This window comes from Schistocerca americana, chromosome 2 (assembly GCF_021461395.2).
Source record: "Schistocerca americana isolate TAMUIC-IGC-003095 chromosome 2, iqSchAmer2.1, whole genome shotgun sequence".
NCBI lineage: Eukaryota > Metazoa > Arthropoda > Insecta > Orthoptera > Acrididae > Schistocerca > Schistocerca americana.
Genome location: NC_060120.1, coordinates 789,648,419 through 789,669,912, shown reverse-complemented (window position 1 = coordinate 789,669,912; position 21,494 = coordinate 789,648,419). Strand labels below are relative to the sequence as shown.

At 41.5% G+C, this 21,494-nt stretch overlaps 1 protein-coding gene across 3 annotated transcripts in view; it reads left to right on the top strand.

Moving 5' to 3' along the window:
* LOC124595248 (tRNA (adenine(58)-N(1))-methyltransferase non-catalytic subunit TRM6) overlaps positions 1-17,756 on the top strand; it is a 42,846-nt gene extending 25,090 nt beyond the window's left edge. For all 3 annotated transcript variants that reach the window (XM_047133912.1, XM_047133911.1, XM_047133910.1), the window contains exon 4: positions 15,822-17,756. In XM_047133912.1, coding sequence (XP_046989868.1) covers positions 15,822-17,425 — 1,604 coding nt within the window. In that variant the 3' untranslated portion in view covers positions 17,426-17,756. The remainder of the gene's footprint in view (positions 1-15,821) is intronic.
* Positions 17,757-21,494: the final 3,738 nt, after the last annotated feature.

The following is a 21,494-nucleotide window of genomic DNA, read 5'->3' as shown; positions in this document are numbered from 1 at the left end:
TGATTCTTGTATCACATCAAAACCAGTAAAATCTGACAATAGGAAATCCAGGATGGAATACAGACAGTATTATGAAAAGGATACATTACTGCTTATCATATAGTGGAGCTTCTGAGTTCCAGATAGGCACAATAAAAAGACAGCCAAACAAGTAAGCTTTCGGCCAAAAGGCCCTTCATCAGAATAACACAAAAACACACACACGCACACACAACCATGCGCGCGACCACAGTCTCTGGCTGCCAAGACCAGACTGCAAGCAGCAACGCATGATGAGGGAAGCAGTATGGGTGGCGAAGGTAAGGAGGAGGCTGGGACGAAGAGGGGGAGGGATAGCAGGGCAGGGGTGTGGGGCAGTAAAGTGCTGCTTATGAGAGCATACAGGGACAAGGTGCAGAGAGGGTAGGGCAGTTACATCTACCTCCAGCATCTATACACTGCAAATCACCATGAGGTGCATGGTGGAGGGTACCTCTTATTGTACCAGTTATTCAGATTTCTTCCTATTCCATTCACACATGGAGTGCAGAAAGAATGATTCTTTGAATGCCTCTGTGCATGCAGTAAGTATTCTAATCTTATCCTCACGATTCCTGTGTGAGCGATACATAAGGGGTTGTAGTATATCCCTAGAGTAATCATTTAAAGCCAGTTTCTGAAACTTTGTTAATAGACTTTCTCAGGATAGCTTACGTCTGTCTCAAGAGTCTGCCAGTTCAGTTCCTTCAGTATATCTGTGATGCTTTTGCACAGATTAAAGAAGCCTGTGACCATTCATGCTGCCCTTCTCTGTATACGTTCAATGTCCCCTGCTAGTCCCATCTCGTATGGGGCCCACACACCTGAGCAGTATTATTCCAGGATGGGCCAAATGAGTGATTTTTAAGCAGTCTCTCTTGTGGATTGATTTTACTTCCCCAACTAGGTACAGTTAACAGTTGGGACATTAGACGGAGCGTGGGGGGCAGCAGAAAAGGATAGAAGTAAAAAGACTGTGGATATGGTGGTGAAACAGAGAGTTGGAGTGGGAACAGGGAAGGGGATACGTGGGTAAAGATAATGACTAACAAAGGTTGAGGCCAGGAAGATTATGAGAACATAGGGGTTACTGCAGGGAGAGTTAACAATTGTGCATTTCAGAAAAGTTGGTAGGAAGGATCCAGATGGCACAGGCTGTGAAGCAGTCATTAAAATGAAGAATGTTGTGTTTGGTAATGTGATCAGCAAGTGGGTGGCCAATCTGCAAAGTTTGTCAGTGACCATCCATGCAGACAGATTGCTTGTGGTTGTCACGCTCACATAGAACTCAGCACGGTGGTTGCAGCATAACTTGTAGATCACATGACTGGTTTCACAGGTAGCCCTGCCTCTGACGGGATGGGTGATGCTTGTGACTGGACTGGGAGTGGGTGGTGGTGGAAGATGTACAGGTCAGGTCTTGCATGTAGGACTGTTACAGGGATATGAACCACGAGGCAAGGAGTTGGGAGCAAAGGTTGTGTAGGAATGGATGAGGCTATTGTGCAGGTTCGGTGGGCAGTGGAATACCACTGTAGGAAGGATACTGTGTAGGATGTTCTTCATTTCAGGGCACAACGAGAGTTAGTTGAAACCCTGTCAGAGAATGTAGCTCAGTTGCTCCAGTCCTGGGTAGTACTGAGTACTCCTCTGTGACCAGATGGTGGGACTTTGGAAAGTGGGGGGGGGGGGGGGGTGACTGGACCGATAAGGCATAAGAGATCTGTTCCTGTAGAACATTGGGAGGATAACTATGGTCTGTGAAAGCCTCAGTGAGAACCTTGGTATATTTCGAGAGGGATTGCTCGTCACCATAAATGTGACAATTGCAGGTGGCTAGCCTGTATGGAATGGACTTCTTGGCATGGAATGGGTGGCAACTGTCGAAGTGGAGGTATTGCTCGTGATTGGTTGGTTTTATAGGGATGAAGGTACTGATGTAACCATCTTTGAGGTGGAAGTAAATATCGAGGAAAGTGGCTTTGTTGGGTTGAGGGGACCAGGTGAAGCAAATGGAGGAGAAGGTGTTCAGGTTCTGGAGGAATGTGGATAGGGTGTTATCACTATCGACCCAGGTCATGAAGATATCAGCAATGAATCTGAACCAAGTGAGGGGTTTGGGATTCTGGGTGGTTACAAAGGATTGCTGTAGGTGGCCCATGAATAGGCTGGCAGAGGATGGTGCCATGTGTGCGTCCGTTGCCATACCATGGATATGTTTGTAGATGATACCTTCAAAGACAAAGGAATTTTGAGTGAGAAGTTGGTCTTGGTGACTAGGAAGTAGGTTGTAGGTCTGGAATTCATTGGGTGTTGGGGAAGGTAGTGTTCAATAGCAGCAAGGCCATTGGCATTAGGGATGTTAGTGTAAAGGGAGGTGCCATTAATAGTGACGAGCAGGGCACCGTGTGGTGAAGAAACAAAAACTCTGGAGAATTGGTGGAGGAAATGGTTGGTATCTTTTAGGGGTAGGAGGATAGATTGCGGGTAATAGGCTGAAGGTGTCAGTCTGTGAGAGCAGAGATTCTTGTAGTGCGGGCACAGTAACCAGCCACAATGCACAATGGGTGCCCTGGATGGTTGAGTTTAGGGACTTTAGGAAGTGTGTAGGAGGTAGGAGTGTGGGGGGTGGTAGGGGTGGGGGGTGGAAGGGAGAGAGGGGGGGGGAGAGAGAGAGAGAGAGAGAGAGAGAGAGAGAGAGATGGACAATGGGGAGAGGTTTTGCAATGAGTCTAAGGATTTGAGGAGAGACTGGAGATCCTGCTGGATTTCTAGAATAGTGTCACCGTGGCAAGGTTTGTAGGTGAATCTGACAGCTGGCGAAGTCCTTCTGCCAGGTAATCCTTGCAGTTCAAAACAGCAGTGGTGGAGTTTTTGTCAGCAGGTAGGATTATAAGGTTGGGATAAGTTTTTATGTGGGATTGCAGTTCTTTCTGCAGAAGTTAGATTATTTTGCATGTTGAGGGATTTGGTGAATGATGGTGAGGCAAGATTAGAGGTTAAGCAATTCTGGAAAGTTAACAGTGGGTGATTTGGGGACAGTGTGGGTGGATCATAGTTGGATGAAGGAGTGAACTGAATCAGGCAGGGTTCAACATTTGGTCTTTGGTTGGTGACGAAAAAGTGTTTCTACTGTAGAGACCGGGAGAAGGAGAGGAGGTCTTTAACAAGCCCTGCATGATTGAATTTTGTAGTGTGGTAAAAGGTGAGGCCTTTGGAAAGGACTGATACTGCTGTGTGGCTCAGGCTTTTAGAGGAAGTGTTCATGACTTTGTTTCGGGTCTGTTGAGGTTCTGGATTCTACGTGGGGGTTGAAGGGAGTTTTGAGGGTGGGATAAATGTAGTAGTCTGTGAGGCAGGATTTGTCAGCTATGAGGGGACGTGGCAGAGGTTTGGAGGTTGTTGTAGAGGTGGTGGATAGTGGCAGTCCAAGGTGGGAGTAGGAAGTGAACAGGTTGGAGAGTTTTTTGAGGTGACGTTGTGCATGCTGTTCAAGTTCCTGGAGGGCAAGAGTTTCAGTGTGTGATATGAGATTGCATGTCAGGAGAATGTTATGGATGGAGAGAAGGTACTGCAAGGAGCATTGGGCCTGATTCTTATGGTTTTGCTGGACTATGTTGGTGAGGGTTAAGGACTGGCAGAATCCGAACAGTTTGAGGTCATAGTGGAAGGAAGGGTTGCAATCGGCAATGGGTAATTTGAAGGTAAGGCCATTTGGGCGGATCCCATGAGCTAAGCAACAATGCAGAATCAGTGTGTGGGACTGGATTCTGGCCATGGATAAGGAAATTTTCTGTATTGATGAAAATAGAAGGAGCAAGGGTCTATGGTGGAGGCTAAAAACATGTAAAAATACCTAAAATGTGTAGAAATATGTGCAAAAAAATTTGCAAAATTAAATCAGCTCCCTTACCCTCTCCCCACCCTCCTACAAGCAGCACTTTACCGTCCCCCACCCCTGTGCTGCTATCTATCCCCCTAACTGCCCCAGCCTCGTCCTTACCCCCACCACCCAGATTGCTTCTCCCATCATGTGCTGATGCTCGCAGTCTGGTCTCGGCAGCCAGAGACTGTGGTTGCGCGTGCGCCTGTGTGTGTATGTGTGTGTGTGTGTGTGTGTGTGTGTGTGTGTGTTTGTTTTGCATGTTGCATAATTCTGATAAAGCCCTTTTTCGCCAAAAGCTTACTTGACAGTCTTCTTGTTGCGCCTAATTGTGACTCAGCATCTCCATTACATGGTGACTAGCAATCTGTCCTGTTCACAATATTGCCAGTAGAACCTGACATATTCGTATTTTGAAGTATTACATACAATCTGACATATTCGTATTTTAAAGTATTACATTGTTTGAACATAACAGTTTGTTATTAATGCCCATCTATAAGCAATATCAAATCATCCAAAATTGACAGTTTGTGATTAGAAGGCTCACAAGTAATACCTATATCAGGTGCGTCCTCAGTGTTGACTAATGCTACTACCATGCAGATTCTGAACATGACAATATGCACACTGACATCTGCGAAACTCGAGAACTTTAATGTTCAAAGACTTTTGAGAGATTTCAGTAACCAAAATTAATGAAAATTTTAACAGAACTGTTTTGTAATTAATAAAATTAACAAGTGGTGCAGAATGTCATTGTCATCAAAACGAGTGATTATTGGACATGGTGATGCTCATTATGGACTGAATTAAATGAGCTACCAAAGGGTAATCCTCGTATTCATTGTACATAACCATCTCTTCTGTGGTGATCATAAGGCTTCAAACAAATTCTCCGCTTGTTGGTTAAGATAACCGATGTCATTGATCTAGGTTCCATTCCAGGTGTTCCCTTGCCCTCCTCTTTCACTGTAAAACAAGCGGGGAGTGGGGTGGGGGAGGAGTCTTTTTTATTTTTTCATAATGGGTACCTGAAAACCGTATTGATTATGTGGAGATAGTTCCATGCAGTCTTGGTCGACCCAGCCCTCTCAGTTGCCTTTGAATAGGCAATGCACAGTCACATTCTCCTCCAGTAAGCCATAATTTGTAGGTAGTTGTCATCAGATATTGTTATTATCTGTGAGTGAAGCAGATTTTCAGTGTCTCACAATAATGATTCTATGTTCGAATGATGTCACTGTGGTTTACACCAGTGGGCACTGTCTTGTGCAACCAACCAGTCTTGCCAGAAGGTGACAGTGCACACACAGACTGAGCTGCAAATGATCCCTTGAGCCTGTTGACAGGCACAGTAGTGTAAGCAAGCCACATAGTCCCATGCACAATTGGATGTTCAACGGATCTGCACTGAGAATGCAAGCTTACCTGTACCCCATTAAACATGTTGCTGTGTGTTACAACTTCCTGTGAATAGAAGAGAATATGCTAATGTAATATGAATTATTGCCGTGATTTTCAAGGGCTAACAGCAAAGATTTTGTTGATAGTGACTCCAAATATATGTACCCCAGACAAAGTGATTTTTTACAATATTCATATTGTCTGCTCTGTTTTGTAATTTCATTCATGACTTGTAAATGATTCATTGTGGTATAGCCACTTGTCAAGCGAGCCTGGTTAAATCAAATGTTTTTTCTTATGTAGATGGTGATAATTTTAGTGAGTTGCTTGTACAGGTGCATCGTGGAGAAGAGACTGATAGCTTCTTATATCTTGTTGTCTGTCTCCTTTCTTGTGAAATAGAATAAGTACAGCATTGTTCCAATATTAGGGAGTTGTTTTTCTCTGTAGACATCCAGTAACCAGTTTTGCAAGTTCCTTTCTGTTTTAATATAACGCTGGTGTCTGCTGGCACACTTTCCTTCTTCATACTTTTAATGGCTTTATACACCACATTGCCATTGTTACTGCATTATCAGTGCTGTCATTGTTAACTATCTGTCTTTCTGATTTATCCCTTGAACATATAATCAGTTAAAGATTTCTTGAAATGCATGTACAGTGATGCCTGCATTTTTTCTTACTGGGCCATCGACCATCTTTACAGATCAATTTTGATATCTACCCACTAAAAATGTTGTCTCCTTTGTTTCTCTTATATTATCATTATGTATTTCCAAGGACATTACTGAATAATTTTGTTTAACTCAGAATTCTGTTGTGTTCCAATTATTGTTTGCATGAAAGTGTACCTCATTACATTTGAACTTTACTTTTCTTTATATTTTTGGTTTGATAAATATTTTGTTGTGTTGAAAGAGATTCTTGCAGTGCTTTGCTTTAATAATGTAAGGTCTAATTCTGTCACAGATTTCAAGCAACAGTAGTCATTCTGTCAAGGAAACCATCTTTACTGGTTTTGTTTCTGAATTGTAAGCTTTCTCATATACTGCAAATACAGTACTTCGCTGGCAATGCAACTCTTATCTGTATTCTCAACTTGCAGTGTAAAATTGATCTTAATCCTTATGAAAAAAAAAACTTCAGTAAATAATTATCCATTTGCAAAATGATACATTCATGATTAGTATTTAGTATTTTTGCTGAAAGCTTCCTTCTAACTGTATCTTGTGTGTGCAGGTTGATAATTGCTCTGATATTGCTTGTGCCTTTCCTCAAAGAAGGCCTAATGCTTTCTGGTTTATTTGTGCAGTTGCTGATATCTCTCTAAATCTGCTATGTGCTTCAGCCTTAATTGTTTATAGGACTGCAGTAAAATTTCACATCTCACTACGGAATGACTCCTTACCCTCTCCCTTAAAACCCACATCCTTTCGTCTTTCCCTCTTTCCTGATGAGGCAACAGTTTGTTGCGAAAGCTTGAATTTTGTGTGTATGTTTGTGTTTGTTTGTGTGTCTTTCGACCTGCCAGCACTTTCATTTGGTAAGTCACTACATCTTTGTTTTTAGATATACTTCACTATTCAGTTATTTTCCTTTTGGCAAGTACCACAGCAGTACAAAATTTCTTAAGTGTCAACATTTCCACTTTTGTTTGTAATTATTATTTTCTGCTATTGGCTAGTTTTGACTATTATGTCATTTTCACACAGTTGCTGACAAGTGTGAGGACAAGCCACTAAGCTATCCAGCACCAACATATGGCAGGTAGTTTTATGTTTGCCTGCTATATGCCAGTGGTTCGACAGCTTAAAGGCTTGTCCCTCATGCATGCACGTCAACTAGTGCCTGAAAATGGCAAATTAGTCAGAAATGGCCAACAGTGGAAAATTAACAATAAATGCTGCTAAAGGCGGCAATGTTGACATTTAAGATACTTCACTATTGTTCCTATGGATGCAGATAACCAGAAATTAACCTGTTTTCTTCTTAAGAAAGACTAGTTAAAAATAAATATTCATACTATAGTAAAACAATTTAGATAGTTCTGTTAACATGAAATGTGACAAGCAACAAGTCACAAATGAAATAATTGAATTACAAGCTCCTTGTCCCAAATGTTCCCTCTTTACAGATAAGGTGCTTTAAGGGAAGGGACTAGTAACTAATTTTCAGAAATTGCATGCGGCATGATACTGCCTGCTGTGGTACTGGAGAGAGAGACAACAGAGTGAATGAAAAGATAAGTCAAGAGTGGAAAGCAAAACAGAAAGTGTGATCATTAGATGTTTAGCAGTGCCAAAGAAGGAAGGGCTATCATGTATATGAGAGAATGAAAATGTATGTAAAAAAGCTAGATGGTAATGTTGCACTAAGAATAATGCACAATAGTATGTTGTTCATAAGGAACAGTCACTCAATGCTCGTGAATGCATTTCTGAGCGTGTCTGTGGTATTCCTTAGGGTGTGGTCGGAGTGGCACTGATATCAGTGGATTCCACCGCCGACAAACATCAGCCAAAGACAGCCAATTGTTTCAAATCAGTACGCCTCTTTGTGCATGGTCACAATGTAGCTGATCTCACTATCCGAACGTACATATTTCAGATGACAACTGGTGAAATTCATTTGAGTTTATATATATATAAAAAACAAAGATGAGGTGACTTACCGAACGAAAGCGCAGGCAGGTCGATAGACACACAAACAAACACAAACATACACACAAAATTCAAGCTTTCGCAACAAACTGTTGCCTCATCAGGAAAGAGGGAAGGAGAGGGGAAGACGAAAGGAAGTGGGTTTTAAGGGAGAGGGTAAGGAGTCATTCCAATCCCGGGAGCGGAAAGACTTACCTTAGGGGGAAAAAAGGACAGGTATACACTTGCACACACGCACACATACAGACACAAGCAGACATATATATATATATATAATAGAGGGAAACATTCCACGTGCTCTTTCCTGACGAGGCAACCATTGGTTGCGAAAGCTAGAATTTTGTGTGTATGTTTGTGTTTGTTTGTGTGTCTATCGACCTGCCAGCGCTTTTGTTTGGTAAGTTTCATCATCTTTCTTTTATATATATATATATATATATATATATATATATATATATATATATATATATATATAAAAAAACAAAGATGATGTGACTTACCAAATGAAAGTGCTGGCAGGTCGACAGACACACAAACAAACACAAACATACACACAAAATTCAAGCTTTCGCAACAAACTGTTGCCTCATCAGGAAAAAGGGAAAGACGAAAGGATGTGGGTTTTAAGGGAGAGGGTAAGGAGTCATTCCAATCCCGGGAGCGGAAAGACTTACCTTAGGGGGAAAAAAGGACGGGTATACACTCGCACACACACACATATCCATCCACACATATACAGACACAAGCAGACATATTTGAAGACAAAGAGTTTGGGCAGAGATGTCAGTCGAGGCAGAAGTGCAGAGGCAAAGATGTTGTTGAATGACAGGTGAGGTATGAGTGGCGGCAACTTGAAATTAGCGGAGATTGAGGCCTGGTGGATAACGGGAAGAGAGGATATATTGAAGAGCAAGTTCCCATCTCCGGAGTTCGGATAGGTTGGTGTTAGTGGGAAGTATCCAGATAACCCGGACGGTGTAACACTGTGCCAAGATGTGCACCAAGGCATGTTTAGCCACAGGGTGATCCTCATTACCAACAAACACTGCCTGCCTGTGTCCATTCATGCGAATGGACAGTTTGTTACTAGTCATTCCCACATAGAGTGTGTCACAGTGTAGGCAGGTCAGTTGGTAGATCACGTGGGTGCTCTGACACGTGGCTCTGCCTTTGATCGTGTACACCTTCCGGGTTACAGGACTGGAGTAGGTGGTGGTGGGAGGGTGCATGGGACAGGTTTTACACCGGGGGCGGTTACAAGGATAGGAGCCAGAGGGTAGGGAAGGTGGTTTGGGGATTTCATAGGGATGAACTAACAGGTTACGAAGGTTAGGTGGACGGCGGAAAGACACTCTTGGTGGAGTGGGGAGGATTTCATGAAGGATGGATCTCATTTCAGGGCAGGATTTGAGGAAGTCGTATCCCTGCTGGAGAAGTTCTAATAACTTTCACTTTATTTCCACTTCCGTTTTTCGCACATCACTGATCATTTTTAACCGCTCCCCACAGGTTTTAACTTCATTATTTCTTCGTCAGACAAGTGTTAGCCCCATTTTCGTAATCTTTCACCACAACACCACTCCTTTTCGTACATTTACACGTTTTTTTCGAAATTTTCCCGAATTTCTCCGTTCTTTAACGTGTTTTAGCGGCAACACAACCACCTAACCTTTATGCACATCGCTACCTACCAACCCAAGTTCACCACAGGATCAACTTAACCAACACTTTTTCGCCTTTTTTCATACCAGATCTCCAGTTGCTTTCTAGTTCACCTTTATCTCTCCCCATATATTTTTATTTTCATTTCAGCCTCGTGTTACACGTTCCACCTTCTAATACCATGTCACCCTCACAACACCCCCACAACGACCCCATTAAGTTTTATTTACATTCCCTCCGCAAACATGCCTTCGCCCTAGCCAGATTACGCTCCCATATTCTATTTGCTCAGGCCTGTCTGACATTTGGCATTACCCCCAAAGGCCTCACACTTAAAGTTCCCATCTCAGGCTGCAACCCTTCTTTCCATCAGTCCCTATACCAGTTCCAAACTGAACAATCCATTGCCCTCACCCACCTAATCCTTCACCTACACATCAACTCAGCCAATGAACACACCCGTCAACTCCTATCCTTAATAAAAGTCCTTAATCTTTCCTCTCCCACGTCCACACCGGCTGTTCAGAGCATCCTCCTACAGGCCAACCGTAAATTAGAACAGCATGCCACCCTCCACCTCAAAAAACTATCCAATCTCCTGGTTTCCCACCTCCGGAAAGGCAACTCGCTCACCCTGCACAACCTTTCCAGCAAACCTCAACCCCCTCTCATTGCACACCAACCCAGTCTCTCCCATCTACTCAATCTCCCACTTCCAGCTCCACTCCCTCCAAAACCTCAAAATTCCAATCAACACAACCTGGAACCACAACACCCTAATTCAGTAGTTAACCTTTCCTCCAAACCTCTCTCCCAATCCGAAACCTCTGTCCTATCCAAAGGCCTCACCTTCAGCCCCACTCCCAGATTCAACCAAACAGCCCTCATCAAAGATTTACTGTCCTACACCCGTACTCTCTGCTGGAAATATCACTTTGCCACGAAGAAAAATAATCCTAATCCTACTCCTAATGATCCAACTCCCCAAGACACCATCCAAATTGAACCCTGCCTGGAACAGTTCCGTCCTCCGTCACAGCGGGACCCACCTCCTCTTCCTCAAAATCACCCTCTCCAAACCTTCCAGGAATTTCTGACTTCCAGCCTTGCATCTCAATCCTTCTTAAAAAACCTTAATCCTACTCCCAACATCACCACTGCTGAAGCCCTGGCTATCCGTGATCTGAAGGCTGACCGATCCATCGTCATTCTTCCGGCGGACAAGGGTTCCACAACCGTGGTACTTGATCGTCGGGAGTATGTGGCTGAGGGACTGCGTCAGCTTTCAGACAACACCACATACAAAGTTTGCCAAGGTAACCCCATTCACGATGTCCAGGCGGAGCTTCAAGGTTCCTCAGAACCTTAGGCCCCCTGCAAAACCTTTCACCTGACTCCATCAACCTCCTGACCCCACCGACACCCCGCACCCCTACCTTCTACCTTCTTCCTAAAATCCACAAACCCAATCATCCCGGCCGCCCCATTGTAGCTGGTTACCAAGCCCCCACAGAACGTATCTCTGCCTACATAGATCAACACCTTCAACCCATTACATGCAGTCTCCCATCCTTCATCAAAGACACCAACCACTTTCTCGAACGCCTGGAATCCTTACCCAATCTGTTACCCCCGGAAACCATCCTTGTAACCATTGATGCCACTTCCTTATACACAAATATTCCACACGTCCAGGGCCTCGCTGCGATGGAGCACTTCCTTTCACGCCGATCACCTGCCACCCTACCTAAAACCTCTTTCCTCATCACCTTAGCCAGCTTCATCCTGACCCACAACTTCTTCACTTTTGAAGGCCAAACATACCAACAATTAAAGGGAACAGCCATGGGTACCAGGATGGCCCCCTCGTACGCCAACCTATTCATGGGTCGCTTAGAGGAAGCCTTCTTGGTTACCCAGGCCTGCCAACCCAAAGTTTGGTACAGATTTATTGATGACATCTTCATGATCTGGACTCACAGTGAAGAAGAACTTCAGAATTTCCTCTCCAACCTCAACTCCTTTGGTTCCATCAGATTCACCTGGTCCTACTCCAAATCCCATGCCACTTTCCTTGACGTTGACCTCCACCTGTCCAATAGCCAGCTTCACACGTCCGTCCACATCAAACCCACCAACAAGCAACAGTACCTCCATTATGACAGCTGCCACCCATTCCACATCAAACGGTCCCTTCCCTACAGCCTAGGTCTTCGTGGCAAACGAATCTGCTCCAGTCCGGAATCCCTGAACCATTACACCAACAACCTGACAACAGCTTTCGCATCTCGCAACTACCCTCCCGACCTGGTACAGAAGCAAATAACCAGAGCCACTTCCTCATCCCCTCGAACCCAGAATCCCCCACAGAAGAACCACAAAAGTGCCCCACTTGTGACAGGATACTTTCCGGGACTGGACCAGACTCTGAATGTGGCTCTCCAGCAGGGATACGACTTCCTCAAATCCTGCCCTGAAATGAGATCCATCCTTCATGAAATCCTCCCCACTCCACCAAGAGTGTCTTTCCGCCGTCCACCTAACCTTCGTAACCTGTTAGTTCATCACTATGAAATCCCCAAACCACCTTCCCTACCCTCTGGCTCCTATCCTTGTAACCGCCCCCGGTGTAAAGCCTGTCCCATGCACCATCCCACCACCACCTACTCCAGTCCTGTAACCCGGAAGGTGTACACGATCAAAGGCAGAGCCACGTGTCAGAGCACCCACGTGATCTACCAACTGACCTGCCTACACTGTGACGCATTCTATGTGGGAATGACTAGTAACAAACTGTCCATTCGCATGAATGGACACAGGCAGGCAGTGTTTGTTGGTAATGAGGATCACCCTGTGGCTAAACATGCCTTGGTGCACATCTTGGCACAGTGTTACACCGTCCGGGTTATCTGGATACTTCCCACTAACACCAACCTATCCGAACTCCGGAGATGGGAACTTGCTCTTCAATATATCCTCTCTTCCCGTTATCCACCAGGCCTCAATCTCCGCTAATTTCAAGTTGCCGCCACTCATACCTCACCTGTCATTCAACAACATCTTTGCCTCTGCACTTCTGCCTCGACTGACATCTCTGCCCAAACTCTTTGTCTTCAAATATGTCTGCTTGTGTCTGTATATGTGTGGATGGATATGTGTGTGTGTGCGAGTGTATACCCGTCCTTTTTCCCCCCTAAGGTAAGTCTTTCCGCTCCCGGGATTGGAATGACTCCTTAGCCTCTCCCTTAAAACCCACATCCTTTCGTCTTTCCCTCTCCTTCCCTCTTTCCTGATGAGGCAACAGTTTGTTGTGAAAGCTTGAATTTTGTGTGTATGTTTGTGTTTGTTTGTGTGTCTGTCGACCTGCCAGCACTTTCATTTGGTAAGTCACATCATCTTTGTTTTTAGATATATTTTTCCTACGTGGAATGTTTCCCTCTATTATAATCATTATATATATATATATATATATATATATATATATATATATATATATATATATATATATATATATATATATGAGGGAACCATTCCACGTGGGAAAAATTATATATAAAAAAACAAAGATGAGGTGACTTACCGAACGAAAGCGCTGGCAGGTCGATAGACACACAAACAAACACACAAAATTCAAGCTTTCGCAACAAACTGTTGCCTCATCAGGAAAGAGGGAAGGAGAGGGAAAGACGGAAGGAAGTGGGTTTTAAGGGTGAGGGTAAGGAGTCATTCCAATCCCGGGAGCGGCAAGTCTTACCTTAGGGGGAAAAAAGGACAGGTATACACTCGCGCACACACACACACATATCCATCCACACATACATATATATATATATATATATATATTGGCCGAAAAAACATGAAACATGAACTGTTAGAAACTGGTAAGTTTAGTTAGAGGCAGAGTTTGTGGCATCCTGAACATAAAAAATATCATAACCGGATGCAGTTTGGAATCCATGTACTGAAACTGCAGCTTTATTGGTGGACTGAAATTGCAGCTTTATTGGAAACCACAAGTGGGCAAAATCTTTATCAGAAATTTTAGATGTGGATTATAACCTGGAAAAATAATTTATAGGACGATGTATCTTTTGTGTGAAGTTACTATAGTTGGTCATTCTGGGTTGTGGTAGGTGGACATCAGCTGTCTACAGATTATTATTCCTCCTTGCTGCTGTTGTTTTTATGGCAGTAGGGTGGTGATTCTGTTACATGAGGTGGTTTGCAAATGGGGTGTACGTAAGTATTTCCACTTTTCAGTGTTGTGGGTGTTCAGAGTATCTTACATTAAACTTAATGTTTGTATTTCAAATGTATACTGAATGACAGCCATTGAAGGGTAATTGACGTATGCCTGCACAATGTTAAATAAATTCAACAAAACAGATTTCGAGTAGCCACGTACTTGCGGAGGTGTGAGTCGAGGTCTGTTAAAAAATCTGGTTCTCACATTAAAGATGCAGTTCTGGTTGAAGTAAAACTAGAAGCGACACTTTGAGATTTGACATTTGTCAATTATATCTTTCTAATAATTAGGGCTACACCATGTTCTGAAAAGTACAGCTTCAGAGTTTTTGTGTGAGTTGTTGAGTGTTATTTTAGATGCTCTAAATACTAATTTAAAATCTAATATTTTCACTTTTGCACCACACATACCTGTACTATGAATTTCTTAATTTGTTCTATACCGAATTTTGGCAGCTGTGCTAGTGCACTAAAAGACACTGTAATGTTGTTGATTTTCTTTATTAAAACCAACACTCAATCAGAAATAATACCGCCCCCAGGAATATTGTTACTTCCTTTCTCAAATCCACTGGTTAAGTGTTTGGAGAACAATGAAGTGTACTAGAATGTGCTTAACTGAATATCCTGTCAGTACTGCATTAATTTTCACCATTTTCAGATTAAAGTGATATGCTGTGAAACCAAAAATCTACCTTTCATTATTTACATAATATTTGCTTACTCGCACATACACACATTTTATCCATGCAACCTATAAAAGAAACACATACGTTCACCACATAAGTTAACCATTATGTGCTTCTAAACTCATTGGCAAAAACTTCACTCTCCGAAGTCACACATCTTGCCACTGTAGCATAATAAACCTCACTCTGAGTGTTTATGAGAGACCATCAGTGCAGTGTTTCATTGAAACTACATGTTTTCATAATATGTGTGTATAAATATGAAAAACATCAATTGTGGCCTGTTAGTTTGAGAGACTGTGTTCCATTCCGACACTAATCGCTGGTTAGAGAAGGAAAGTGGCATCACAAAGTTAAAGCATTTTTAACTTTTGTGGCATGGTGTTTTTCCCTTCATTTCTTATCTTCATAAAATTTTTCCAGTAATTGCAGTAACTGAGGACAGAGTGTACAGTACTCGCAGCATTCTTTTTGAGACAGATATAGCTTATTTCCTTGCATTCAGTGTCTTTTGCGCACTTGTCTCCAAGCACAGAGGCATCATGGTATCCATCCCATCCTTAAAGTTTAAAATATAACCTACTTCATACTAGAATAGATTCTAACCTAACTTCCTCAGTCCCATCAAAAACTGACAAATGAGATCAGACGCACAATGACCAAGCTGTTGGCCGATGTTATTGGGAAATCTTTGGAAATGGCATCTGATGACCATTGTTGGAGCCACTGTGAATGCAGCCTTAGTAATGGCTTTGATTTTGTAATGTTTACGGTACTGCAATTCCTGTTTGTGTAGATAAGAGCTGTATATAGAGCAGTCACATTGTTTATTACACAGGAAAGAAAAAATAACAATTGTTTTGCATAAACTATTTCTAAATGTGAGTTAGAACTAGTGACAGAGGCCCAAATTGCTTCCTTTCCTTGTGTTACCAAGGGTAAGGAGAAAGAAATCATTGCTTATGGAAAAAGTGATTGTCATATGTACCAATCTGACAATGCTGCATTCAGCAGCTCCAACTTTCACACATTTCTGGTCACTGTCTTGTGTACCATCCACTACAATTAAAGTATATCATTTTGATTGATTTAATAAATACTTAATTTGTAAGAAACCAAAGTAACAATATCTTCAACTAGTTCTTACATGTTTTAAGTAAGCAATCTCCTTAACTCGCATTGTACATTGATAAAAAAAGACCTAAATCCGCTATTTATTAGTGCCTTTTACACTCTGATGCTTTCTTTCTTTTCTAGGAACTCACGCTCAGCGCTCCAAGGAAAATATGATGAAAATAGGTGACTATGTAGTCATACAGAGAAAGAATTATTCAAAAATTCACAAAATTTCCAACAAATTGTCAGTGATGATTGGAAACAACCAATTGGAACTGGATAACATCATTGGACGACCTTTTTCCACAACCTTCAGAATGGTGCCAAAGGAAAAGAAAAGAAATGTTTTTGTGTTGGAGGAGTGTAGCAAGGCTGAAAGCCTTGTTGAAAAGCTTATAAAGGATGTTGCCAGTGGAACAGACAATAGAAATATAGTTGGTGATAACAGTTCTCAAAAATTATCCAAGGAGGAGATTGTCAGCTTGCGTGATAGTGGAATGTCTGGTTGTGACATAGTAAGTCAGCTTTTAGAGAACAGTAAAACATTTCAGGAGAAAACTGAGTATTCTCAAAAGAAATATTTAAGTAAGAAAGAAAAGAAGTATTTTGATTATGTGTTAATTAGGAAACCTACTCTACGATTGGTATGTGACATAATTTATAAACAAGACCCTATGAAAATAATAGGTTTGCGTTGTGACACACTCTCTCAACTGATTACTGGTGTAGGTGTCAGTTCAGGTGGGACATACATAGTTTATGAAAGCTCCTGTGAGGGATTACCGACAGCAGCACTTCTCAATTATTTAGGTGACGATGGATATTTAGTACATACTTTCCCAGGAATGACACCTCAAAGACAGGCAATTTTTGCTATGAATTACAGTGAGTCCCAGAAAAAGCGACTAATCAGTGTTAGTATCATGAGTCTCATGGAAAAATTAAATAAAAAAGTTGCTATTGAAAGTAGTACTAGTCATTCACAGACAGGAGACCATGTACAACAAGATATTAATAACGGAGGGGAAAGTGGTCATTCGGAACTTACAGGTGTCACTGCTTTTATGTCTAGTAGCTGTGGCGCAGTCATGAATGACGAAAGTGGAAGGCATGTAGATGTGTGTCCTGATACAAATTTGAAGCAGAGTGTAGAAGAAACAGAGTTCAGTAGGAATGAACTTTTAACAGGGGATCAGCTATCATGTGATAGATCAGATGAAAATAATCATTTTACTTTGAATTCAGGTGATATTAGGTTAGATGATTCAGGGAGTGGAGTCACGCATCAGACCTTAACATCAAGTAATGACGGCCGAGAGGAAGAAAGAATTTTTCATGACCTTAAAAGAAAAAATGCAGTCTCTGAAATGAACGAAGTAAAGAAACCACGTTGGGAGATGGATTTAGACAGAGCTGTGGATTTGCTGTCACCACAAAATGTTGACGGTCTAGTTGTTGTTGGACGTGAAGATCCAGCTGACATAGTTTTACAGTTGCTACCATACCTCGCTCCATCAAGAAATTTTGCTGTATATTCCTGGTGTCGTGAGCCTTTAGTTGAACTTTACATCAAATTAAAGAAGGATGGTGGTGTCATTAATGCTCACCTTACAGAAACATTCTTTCGGACTCATCAGGTTCTTCCCAACAGAACACATCCTGATATTCAGATGAGTGGAAGTGGAGGCTACATATTATTGGGAACAGTAGTGCTTCAGCATTCACCAAAAGAAAAAAATAATTAATTTTAGTATTTTTTGACGAAAAACTTTATATTCAGCGGTGGTGTTAAATGTTGAATCAATACATCCACTCTTTTTCATTTTTGATTTTACCTGTTTGTATTGAGAAGAACTAGCTAACAGTTTTATATGTTCTTGAGACATCTCATATCCACAGCATGCTCTAGATAATTAAAATGTTAAAATAATTCTCTAAAGAAATATATTTTTGTGACAAAATATTTCCTTTTCTTATACATCAAGCATATTGGAAAAATATTTTTTAAACGATTTTACCTTTCTTAGTAAATGAAGATCTTGTAGTACATGAAATAAATGGTAGTTACTACTGGAATGCCATTTATCTGAGTTTTCAAGCTATGTAGTTGAATTTATGCTGTTTTGTTTGCACGACAAAAATTTCATAATAAATTAACTTACCAATATCCTCACCACTGCTCATTACATTGTCATGTACTTTAGCTGAAAGAAAGTGTTTTTTGAGACATCTCCACATTGATCCTCTACATTTGAATAATATGTGCTTGTAAAGTTTTTTATTCATTGGCTTGCAGCACCTATGTTTACCTGTGCTTCGCTGCATTATTTTTTTAGTAATTGCACAACAAGGTATGGACAAGCCTTTTTCCTCTTTCATTTAAAGTTGTATAATAGTCTAACCTACATGTATACACTGTTTGGAATTGCTTATAAAATCAAGAAAGTGTTCTTTAACATTTTACACTTCTCTTAGTCTTCTCTTCTTTTCCTATTCTTGGTAGCACAATTAGTATTCTCATTTACTGACTTACAACAACTGATGCATCTTGATCAGCATGAATGCTGTTTCCTTTATCATCTACATACATACATACTCCACAAGTCAGCATATGGTACATGGCAGACTACTGCTAGTAATTCATTTTCCTATTCCACTTGCAAATGGAGCAAAGGAAAAAACAACTGTTGATGTGCTTCCATATGAGCCTTGATTTTTCTAATTTTGCCTTTGTGATCCTTACATGAGATGGAAGGTGCTGGCAGTAGGATCGTACTGCACTCTGTTGCAAATGCAGTTCCTCTAATATTTTTCAACATGTTTCGCAAAAATAACATCATCTTCCCTCCAGAGATTCCCCATTGAGTTCACATAGTATTTCTGTAATATTTCCTGATGAAATATAACCATTAAAAATCTAACAACATGCATCTGAATTGTTTTGATGTCTTCATTTAATGTGACCTAGTGGGGATCTTAAAAACTCAAGCATTATTCATGAATGAGTTGCAGAAGTGCTCTGTATGCAGTTTCCTTTGTAGATGAGGTACACTTTTCTAGAATTCTCTCAATTAACCAAAGTTGACCATTTGCCTTCCCGATAACCGACCTTACATGTTCATTTCACTTTTTAACTTTGCAGTCATCATCAGCAGCAGCAACAGCATTTGGATAAGAGTAAATATCTGAGAGAGGAGTTAGTAGTAATCATGATTGAATATATGCACTGACAAATGCCAAAGATAATGTTATTTAGTTTTAAATCACTTCAGATTGAGACAGTTTTGTATTATTTTAATTTTGTTATATGATTTCTGATTTTATGTCTGTTTGCATGTTACTTAAAATGTGTATATTTGAGTACATATTACCTGTCTTCATCAGCAGATGATGGAACAATGCTCAAAACATGGCTAAATATGATGTGTGTGAGAAATCACTGTTGCTGTCTGTTGTGTCCACTACATTGTTAAGACATACCACAAAAAGAGAATACAATGGAGCTTTAGCACAATAGTGTACATTTCAAATGCCTGTCCACACATGCCACCCACATCTTCATCTGAGATTCACAACCCATGATATTGTTTGGAGTGGAAGGTGCGTTATTTTTTCCCCTTTCTATTCCACCTGCATATGTCTGTGGAAAGACCGCTGGTATGCCACAATATAAGCCTAAATTTGCCCATCTTGATTCTCATGTGTTTATGGGAGATGAGAGATTTCCCATAAAGATAATTCTGTGGACAATTGAGGAGAAGGCAGAGGATATGCTGAGGAAGATCAGTTTGGATTCAGGATCAAAGAAACAGTTGTGACACTGAGGCTTCTTACCGGAAAGCAAATGCAGAAAATTAAACCAACTTTCATTGTTTTTGTAGACATGGGAAAGGGATTTGATAATGTTATCTGGCAAGAGATGTTAAGAGTGCTGAAGAAAGCAGGTAAAAAATACACAGACATGCGGATGATACTCAGTTTCTTTAAGAATGAAATGGTTGGATTATGAATTTTCATCAGAAACAAGAAGCAAAAATTGGTATGAGACAATGCTGTGCTCTCTCTCATCTTTATGTTCAGTGCCTACACCTAGGAAGCTGTAGACCAAGTTTGCAAAACTATTGAGGGGAAGATCAAAACTAATGGACAGAAGATAAGACATACTGCATTATGCAAATGGTATTGCTGTAGTCACAAGACAAAAGGTCTAGAGAACGTTCTCAGCACAGTGGAAAGGATTTTATGTAATCATTGTGGTATGGTATGAGAATAAAGACTAAAGTGACAGTATTATGTGGTCACTATATCTTGGCACTTTTAGGTGGGGAGTGTTTTGAACTGTAGTTGCATAAGGTACTCGTAGAGATCTCACCTTTACTACCACTGCTGTCTGCTGCAAACGATTTGAATGTGACTCTCATAATAACAAAAGGAATCAGCGATCCCTATAACTATTATGTGAGTTCTGCTTTCATGGAAGCACAATGTGGATGTAGGATGGAGCACTTCTAGAGGGAAGCAGGGCTTATTCCCCTGCACCTCTCCTCCCCTTGGGCAGTCATAGTTCTTGTTTGAGTACAGTCACAGGCAACTGCCACAATATGTTGTCTACATAATATTCAGTACGGAAGAAGAATATGAACCTTTAAGAATAAGAATTGGAAGAGAGGACCTAGAAGTGATAGGTAATATTTGGGAATTAGGGTCACAAGGGAAGGTAAAAGCTGGAAAGAAACTGTAAGCAGAATACAGCAGGTCAAAATTGCAGTTAATGTGAGAAAGAACTTACTCACCAGCCAGAACATCAATCTGGAAATAAGGAAACAAATCATGAAGGAATTTGTTTGGAGTATGGCCCCTACATGAGTGTGAAACTTGGATTATAGGAAAACGAGAGAGAATACGACTAGAAGCCATGGAGATTTGGTGCTGCAGAAGGATGATGAGGATCAGCTGGAGAGAGAGTTATCGATAAATAGGTTCTGAGAAGAGTGCAGGGAACCAAATTTCTGTGTAGGCGCATCCAAACATGAAGAGAGAAACTTGTAGGACACATTTTAAGACACAGTGTCAAACATCGTCTTTCAATAAATAGAAGGAGCTACTGAGGGAAGAAATCACTGGGGATGACCAAGGATGTTATACATGGTGCAGGTGATGAATGATGTGGGATGCAGTACATATTTGGAAATGAAGAGAAAGGCAGACAGAAGAGGGGAATGGTGCAATGGTGCAAACCATCTTCAGCACTGAACACTAAAGAGAGAGAGATAACTGGGAAGTAATAAGTTTCTCGGCTTGTTCTGGAATTTGCTCTAGAATTTCAAGAGATGCCTTTCACTGAGGTGCAATGTGTCTCGTGTATTGTTTCCCACACAGTGATGATAAATTGAGGGCTGCCAAATCAAACCAGTGGTGAATTGAACAGCTTGTTTTTAATCTCTTCTATTAATTGATCCAGTGAAGAACTTATAATATGCTAAGTGAGGAAGCTGGTTTGCTGGCCCAGAATAGGGGAGGGAGGGAGGGAGGGTTGCCAGGTGCACGGGCTAGGTACGTGACGCTCATTTTTCGGAGCCAGTGAGAAGGGCAGACACTGAACGTGACATGTGGACACGAATTGCAAGGTGTGACAGGATGGAGGAAGGGGAAACTGTTGGGTGAAGGGTGTGGGGATAGTAGGTTACAGGAGATTGAGGCCAGGGTGATTATGAGAGCAGATGATGTGTTAAGGATGACTCCCATCTGTGTAGTTCTGAGGAGCTGGTGGTGGAGAGAAGGATCTAAATGACCCAGGTTGTGGAGCAACCATTG